This window comes from Mesitornis unicolor, unplaced genomic scaffold (assembly GCF_000695765.1).
Source record: "Mesitornis unicolor isolate BGI_N332 unplaced genomic scaffold, ASM69576v1 scaffold19035, whole genome shotgun sequence".
Taxonomy (NCBI): domain Eukaryota; kingdom Metazoa; phylum Chordata; class Aves; order Mesitornithiformes; family Mesitornithidae; genus Mesitornis; species Mesitornis unicolor.
Window position 1 is genome coordinate 30,694 of NW_010186371.1, and position 8,862 is coordinate 39,555.

Here is an 8,862-nt window from a genome sequence, read left to right on the forward strand (position 1 = left end):
ACATCAATGAATTTTAAAAATCACTCAGAAAACTGTCTTCTGCTTTTTCAAGTGACAAATATATACATCAGAAAATTAGGGTAGTTGTGTAATTTGTTTCTAATTTGCTTCTGTTTTCTCTCTTCAGTTTGACATTTCTGCTATGTTGAAGTAAACAGAGTAGCTTGCTTCAAGGCTGCAAAACCCAACAGAATTCCTCCTATACTGAGCAGAATTCAGCTAAGGCCTATAAGGAATATCCTGATTGTGGTCACTTCATTAGTTCCATTTTGATTTAATCAACAGAAGCTGAATTAGGTCATTTAATAAAGGGCCAGTACCATTACCACTATTTCTGCTGAGTCCTACTTAGTTTGCAAATGTGTATTACATTCAATGAGACTATCTGATCATAATTAAGATCATAGAATCTAGCCTTGAAATTAATTATTGGATGCACAGGATTTTTTTCCATGTATACGTGGATATTTTGGATCTATCAGAATGTTAAGGGTTGTCATACTCCATATCCACACTTCAAAGAATACACATGTACCTGTGTAAGAGTGTCATTTTCAAGTGTATCAGCCATGAACTCTACAGACAGGAGTTCCCTTTTTACAGTGCACAGCATGCAGTAGGCTCCAGCCTTTACTGCGATCTTTGGCCACTGTCATGCTGTAAATTATTTAATGATGTTACAAGCAGTAGTCTCTGTAAATGTTATTGCCAAGCCTCTGGTGGCTATGATCTTATTTACTCTGCTACCACACTACTACCAGCTCAGTCATTGCTCTTCAGAACTCTCAGAGCAGAATCTAAAATGGCTGAGATTCTCTCATGCCATAGCAAGTGCTCTCAACTCTGATTAAATTCTTTGGGAAGCAAGAAAATTCAGCTCATCTTGTAGATTTGGCTCATGCTGCAACAAAATACTACTGACAAGTAACCATGACTATTTAAATGAAGACTACTTGGAAAATGAATTATTATACCTTGCATGAACTACATGCTGATCCCATATTCACTTGAGAAACTATTTACTGTCCAAGAGGAAATTCTACTAAAATTATAGGGGTTATAACAGAGAACAAAAGGAGCATGAATGAAATCAGACCTGTGCCCCCGGGATGAAAAGCTTTAGTAAGAGAAGAGTTTTTCTTTTTATGAATGACTTTATAATATCATTTATTATAAAGAGTGACTTTATGTTTTTCCATAATCAACAGTATTGTTTAGAACCATAAACCCGGTATTTATATTTAAACAAAACAAAACAAAATTAAAACAAGGAAATTTGCAAATCTAACTGTGGCATGCAAAATCTATGTGTTATAGAAGCCAAGTAGGTGACCAAGAATAAATAAAAAAAAGGCTTTATTGATTCTTATGCATGTAAAATTAATCCTTAACTGGATGAGTGAAATCAAGACAAACAAGTTAATTCCCCTGATTTAAAAAGTCTGAAATGAGAATGTATTAAAAATATGCTTTAAACATGCTTAAATTTTTAAACAGTTAAGATTTAAAAAATACTGTTTTAAGAACCTGGATCATCTTATACTCTATAGTTGCTGCAACACTTTCAGTATTGCTTGTAACCAAACAAGAAACAGGGAAAACAACTGTATTTTTGGTCAGAATTATGCTTTTAAATCTTGTATAATCCTGTATTTACCACCATATAATTATTTCCTAATTAAAAAACTGACAAATCTGAATTTTAATCCACACAAAAAAGAACATCAGTGAACAAACACGAGTGAATGGTACCCACCAGGAGACATCATGGATTGGTCTTGGAATTGTTTCAAAGCATCCTCTAATCTCTCAATATCCTGTAGCAATACAAGGGTTTTCAACCGATGGAGATGAGTCACATCTGAGGAAGAAATGGTGCGAGATTCAAGAGACTGTAAAACCTCTTGGGCCGTTGCTGAATTTACAGCAGAATCCTTGCATTCTGATTTATCTGGAAAAACAGTTGGAATACCACATTAAAAATATACAATGAGCACAGAGAATTTTCCTAAATATACTTTATTTTCAAAGACAGCAAATTCCTTTTAGTACAATTTACAACCAAGTATCAGGTACTAAAGAGCAGCTTGCTCCCCCCATTCTTCATTAAATATAAAAGCAATGGTAAGAGGGGAAAGTAGCAAATTCAAAAAGTAAACAGGAGAATAGGATTCATAGTGACAGGAATGGAGGAGCAATCTAAATTTTCAAGATTAGCACAGGAAGAAAGTACTGTGAAGAAACTGTACTGTGGCCAAAGCACTGTGTTTTTGCTTCCTACATGCTAGGTACTATAAAAATGCACAAAGATGTGGATACAGGGAACAACTTTGTGGAACTACTGCAAAGCACTTCTGGTGGCACTCAATTATCTTTTTATTGTACTCTCTGTTTTTATTTAAAAAGCAGACATTACAGCATGCAATGTGGCAGAGAATATACACTGTTTCTAAGTACTAAAGCATAAATTCATTCTTCCATTCTAGTAACAGTGTATAGTCTGTCCCTTTGACCAGACTCCCTTTAATTCTTCTGGGTTTTACCAGCAAGCTAACTGAGAAGAACAGATTTTTCCCAATTCAGCTTTCTGACATAAGAATAAGAAGTGTAATCCAATGTGACCATTTGAAAATGCTGTTGAAAGCAATGGCTTCCAATTTTATATATTAAATAAAAAGGGGGGGAGTGTTAAAGTCACCCAGCTAGAAAAAGTAAACAGCGTAATGTCAGACGTATATATAAACTGGGATTTGCCTAAAAAGAAAGTTAGTCACACTCTGATTTATGGATGTGACATCTTATCTGCAGATGAACTTTCTTTTACCTGGGAATTTCTCTCTGTGGATCCAAAGGTCCTGAGTGGCTCAGCTCTCCCATCTGCAGGTTTGACACCAGAGCCCGTCCCTCTGTCAACCCCTGCTAAAAACTGAACTTGCCTTCCAAGAAAGCTGGAAGGTCAACTGTTTTCTTAAAATTCAACATGCAACACAGCTATGGACAACCAACCAGGTTTCTGTTCTGGGTCATGTATTAACAGCAGAACTGTTAACCGATAACCAAGTCTGCAATCTTGCTCAGTTACTCTGGAGTTCCACTAGAGCAAGTGCATGTAGTTTAACTTATATTTACTTAGTCATACACTGAAATAGTAAAATTTTTAATTTTGGTGATGGAAATACACTAGCCAGAAAGTAGGATGGATTTCAAATGCTACACTTAGTATGAAGACCTGACAGAGCAGAAAAATTTTAACAGTAAGCAAAGAAAATTCTATATATAAATCTTGAGGAAAAAAATTAACATGAAAACCCTGATGTCATCTTAACAGTGCTTTTAAAGTAATTCTGTAGTCTGAAGATGAATTTTATGGGACTAAGAGCTGACAGCTCTGACTTAAGATGGACTCATACAGGTAGATAACATCAATATTCTTTATTCAGCTCCACAGAGAGAGTCAAGGCCATGCACTTTGAAAAATTTCTCAATGTTTTTTCCCAGTTTTACAAGATAGTTATCATTTCAAAGCTATGTTCTGAGCTGAGCAACTAAAGAACACATCAGCTTGCCCTTAAGAAAACATTTAATTCTAGATGATACCACCATAATCTGGTACTATAGTACCTACCATTAAAAATTCATTCTCTCCGAAACGCATTTATGGCATAAGCACCATATAAGCAGCTTTTTAGGAAGGCAACAGAAGAAACATACAGTAGGAATTTTTCTGATTTTAGTGGCCAGATGAACATTCAATAGGCCATCAGGGATAACAGCCATGCAATCCTTTTTAAAGTGCTATGGAACGTGCATTGAGCATCGGTTCACATTCATCTGCCCATACACTTTCCCAACGCCAACCATATTTTCCCCTTTCCTCTTGGATGCAGTCTGTCTAGATTTCCTTATAAGTTACACATAAATTTCCTCCTGGGAAGGAGAACTTCTTGAAAAGTAGGTTGGTTCAGAGATAGTGAGCATGAAAGTATTTTAAGACAGCAATTACTGCCCTCATTTGAAACTCTCTGAAAACAAGTAACCCTTCTGGATGTTTGCTTGCAGAGGAAAGAAGAATTTGGTCTATTTTAACCACTACATTTACACCAAGTTCATTGGAATGTTTTAAACACAAGTAAGAAATATTATGTATATTTTCAAAGACAGAGAAACAGAGTTTAGGACCTCAGTTTTTTATATTGATGTGGATTCTTACACATTCAAGTACATACCAAAAAATGGGACAAATACTAAGTATCTGCATGTCTCACTGAGTTCACGAGATACCTCTAATAGTTTTGGCCCATTCTACAGCAATAATAAGTGCACATTATTTTCCCCTATGTGGTAAAAATCATGAAAAGAAAGGAGAAAGAGAGGTACCTACTGTCAGCAAAATAAATTTGTTGTGTTGCCTGCAGGAAGTCCAAAATGCTATCTGCCTTTTCATTTATGTCTTCTAAGCCTGCTGCTGCTCCTCTGTTGTCTTTGTCAGGCTGATATGTAAAATCCACACCGGTTGTTTTTGTTACCAAGCCAGCTGCTCTCATTTTTTCTTTCTGTCGCTTCTTTTTCATTTTCCTCTTTTTGTTTTTGCTTATTTTGAGAGTGTCTATCTGCTGCAGCTGTAAATTATCTTGAACAAGAGTCTCTTGCATAGCAGATCTTGTTTGTTCCCCATGAAAATTATTCAAGTTTTGCAAACTGCCTTTTTGTTTCTTTCTTCGAACACGCTTTCTCTTGGTTTGTCCTTGATATTCCTCCTCTGCGGATTCAAGAGACACGATAGTTGTAAATACAAAGAACTGTAATAAGCATTTTGGAACTGCATACAATGAAATATTACTCCCTTCAAATTCTGGGATGTCTGAGTGTCTCTAACCTTACTTTTATGCTTAGAATGCCTTTAAGTACTACAATGTCAAAGCCAACTTTTCTGCACGCATTGAGTTAGGAGATAAGTTCTTTTCCCTTCTGTTTTCAATAAAGACTGTACTCTCCTTCATGTTACATACTTTACATCGCATTTACTTTCTTAAGGCAAATAATATGGTTCTAAGCAGAGAGTGAGGTAAAAACAATCACCAGGGAAAAACCCAGTATGGGCAGTCTGGGGAACACAAGGTGAGAGAGCTCCTCCAAGAGCCCCACACCACCAAGGTAGATTTGACCAAGAATGCAAGAAGAATGCACGTAATTCACAGTAAAAGATGACGGTGCCTACATTAACAATATCCCTCCATGATAGCGCTGTGCCTTAAAAACACCAGGCATCTGTTTATGATTCTTCTACTTTCTCTTCCTTAAACATCCTCCTCCTTTGGGATATCTTCCTGCTAGCTCAGCTTTGGACATCAACGTTACAGGGAAATCGTGCAAGGCATCAGTGACCTTGGCAGGAAATCTCTAATGTCTTTAACAGCCTGTCTTGGTTCTGTCACTCCCTTGATACATTATAATTTCCTTACTAGCTAATTCTTCAAAAGGCCCAAATGTCAAGGGAGAGAAGTCCCTCTTGCTCTCCAAGACAGCTTTCACGCTTCTTTACTCAGATCTTATCCCTGTACACAAAATCAGAGTTCTAAAGTCATCTCTGACCCTGAACTGACTGCCTCTCCCACACGCTCACTTTTGAGTATAAGCTCTCCTGGCACTCGCATGGGAAGACTGCCAGAATCCATCTTCCCTTTGACTGCACTGCTGCTCAAGTCCATTTCCATGCCTATATTAATTCCTGTCTCATTAAGTGAAATTCCCTTTTTCATGGTCTAACAAAATCCTCACACATTTAAACATCATGGAGCATAGAAAAAAGCAGTATAGAAAGAAACGTTCCAGAAGACCACTGTCAAGAGTTCTTCTAATGTCTTGCTCTAGCAAGTTTAGCCATTCATTCTTCCCTCAATCTTTACCTGCATGTTTCCAAATTCCTCACAGTGCACTGAGCCCAGTGCTCTTATTTACCTGGTTTTAAACCAGTCCCTTAGGGTTAAAGAATCTTTGCTCGGCTAATGCTGGTGTAATGCAGGAGAGACCCCTGAAGCCCAACACTTGTTTCCGAATTATCTGCATGTCTCCTGAACTACCTCTGACATTCTCAGCTTGTTTGGCTTTCTCATCACTCCTCCCCCTACCAGTCTTTGCCTCTATTTTCTCCATGGTTGGAGGTTCTCTCTTTCATTTCTGTTTCTTTTTCTGTCTTGAACTCTGTCAGCTCTGAGCCACCTTCTTTAAATATCACTACAAGACTTTTAGTTCTTTAGCTAACAGATGACTCACTGCAAAGCAATTTCTCATACTTTCTATGAAGAAGGCTGCACAAAAATAAATTTGCTGTATTGTAATTGAACACCACAGCATGTCAAAGACACACCAAACGTCACCTTGTACCCACAGTGTGGAATGTTTCGCACGCATGGTATTTTAGCTAAATATCTTTACACATGATTTGGACATATGGGATGGGGGAAAAATAACTTCTGTGTCATCCTGTAGGAATAAAATATCAGAACTGAAGGCAGATATGAATGGTGAAAGATGCTATAAACAAAACATCAGTGTTTCATCTTAAGATCTAATTTGGATTTTCATGTGAGTATTTGTGTTATAATAGGTGAATTTCACTGTAAACATAGATACATTGTTCTGTAAGATTTCTCAACCCTCTGTAAACCTGAACCACACTGTTTGCTAATAAAGCTGCTCCTATCTGTGCTCTCAGCAAAGTGGCCCAAAGTGTTCTTTTAGCATCCAAGAATCACTAAATCTCAGCAAAACTACAGCACAGTTGTGCAGCCAAACACCCTCAACTGGTTTGAAGCCACTTGAGAAAAATAGTGCAGAAGACAAAACGGAGTTTAAGACAATGGATGTTTTGAGTCAAATCCAAAAGTTTGCTTATCCTTAGTAGCTCAGGACAGCAGAAGGTCTGAAGAGACCAGGGTGAAGCTAGCAAAAGGCAGAAGGAATGCAGCCTTCCCACGTGTATGCCATTAAGATAAACAACCGATTGAAACGAAATCAAACCTGTTTCCTCCAACACAGAAAACACATCAAACAAAAGACTACATACTTCTCTTACACTGGCAGTCTTCTAGCAGTTTTTGTCATTTTTTGCCCCATATTTTAATATCTCTTTAGTATCTACTGCTCCATGTGTGGGAGCTATTAGTGATTCAACATCAGGAACAGATGAAATAGGATGCTGAAAAAGGCAAAGCAAAGCACACAAAAGGGATTAATTTGAACAACTCACTGCCAGGGTTAGAGTGCACTGTTATCAACTCACAAAAAAAACAAAACAAAAACCAGACCTGGGCATCAGCATGGGAAGCTCAATGAAAACATTTGCTCAGTGGGTATCAATGATCAAAACAGCAAACACCTTGTTTGCATACATAAGAAAGAGGATGGAAAATAACAGGAAAAATATTCCAAAGCTATTTTATAAATCTGTTGTACTCTTCAAGCTTGTAACGTTATGTTTTTTAGTCTAATCCTAGCACAGTAACGCTTTGGCAGAAAAAAGGAGGACTCACAGAAGTTACCATAGAAAGAAACTCCAAAAAGATCTGTAGGATCTTACTTAAAGGAAAGAGTAATAAAATGCTGTCCGTTTCTGCCTCCTCACGGTGACATCTAATTAATCTGAGCAGTTTCGCAAGCAAACAGAAGAAAGTAAAGTTGTTTTACAAACTGTACAGTTAGCTTCTTGAATTCACACGTGTGTGGTATGCACAAGAGTCAAGAGCTTAATTGGAGTCAAGAACTGGTTGTTTATAAAGCCAGCAAGCCTACTCGGTTATAACAGCTATGTTAAAATATGAGCTGTATAAGAAATATAAACCATAATCTTTAGGTCACAGCCCACACAATGATCTTAAGAAATGAAATGTTCAGTGGAATTCACCTCCCACAACTTTAGCTGTCTGAAAAAAAAATACTTATTACATACTTAGAGCTATGCGCCCTCTGATAACCCAGGAGGCAGAAAAAGTCTTCAGAAAGCAATTTACCTCATCCTAAACCAGCTGGCATGGAAATGCAACCTGAAGGTCTTCATCTCTCTCTCTCCCCTTCCATTAACTACAAAGGAAATGCAGACAATGAATTTGGACCAGATACTTGCTACAACTGAGAAGAAATAGTCTCTGTTACAAAAGTTAAAGAGTATGGAGGCAGATGCTTCTTAACATGACTCTGCTCATAGGACTGGTTTTCACTAATTAACAAAAATCACTGTTTTATTAAAAAAAAACCACAACTTTTCACTGTCTCCATTTCAATCCAGGAGGGGAGGCTGATAAATTTCAGTAAATTCCATAGATAGGAATTTGGTTCCAGCAATTTTTCCCACTGACTGACTAAGTTTTTATGTCAAAGCAACATAGGTATAACAAATGCAGGGAATACACTGCACAAGCAACCTTAGGTGTTAAATACATACTTAAGCAACACTGATAGGAATATCAGCTTTTGGACCACACCAGCTATAGCCACAAGTGCAGCTACAGTGTGTCCTAATTCCACAAGAGCCGATGCTTCTCCCTCTGTTCCATAATGGCCTGTCACCTCTGCCTCCTAAGACCCATGTCTGCTCCACAAGTGGCTTGATTTATCACATAATCCAATTATCCAAAAGCAATTGTCTTTAACCTGTTTATTCTGGACTTGGTGCCCTCTCAGACTGAGCAAAGTGGCTTCCAGACAGAATGCCCATATATATTTTCCAGCCATGGTCATGATTTCAAAATAATTTCTTTCACTCCTAATAAGAACACCCTGCTCAGAAACTGTTTAGAGTTAAAAATAACCATTTACTTTGATTAGCACTTTTTTGCCTTTTAATTATATTAATAATATATTTTT

At 37.4% G+C, this 8,862-nt stretch overlaps 1 protein-coding gene across 1 annotated transcript in view; it reads right to left on the reverse strand.

Moving 5' to 3' along the window:
- The window catches only part of ERICH1 (glutamate-rich 1), an 8,719-nt gene extending 2,960 nt beyond the window's left edge, over nucleotides 1–5,759 (reverse strand). The window contains exons 1-3 of the mRNA XM_010185140.1: nucleotides 5,604–5,759; nucleotides 4,382–4,799; nucleotides 1,757–1,951 (exon numbers count right to left, since the gene is read on the reverse strand). Coding sequence (XP_010183442.1) covers nucleotides 1,757–1,951; nucleotides 4,382–4,799; nucleotides 5,604–5,759 — 769 coding nt within the window. The remainder of the gene's footprint in view (nucleotides 1–1,756; nucleotides 1,952–4,381; nucleotides 4,800–5,603) is intronic.
- Between the last annotated feature and the right edge of the window lie 3,103 nt (nucleotides 5,760–8,862).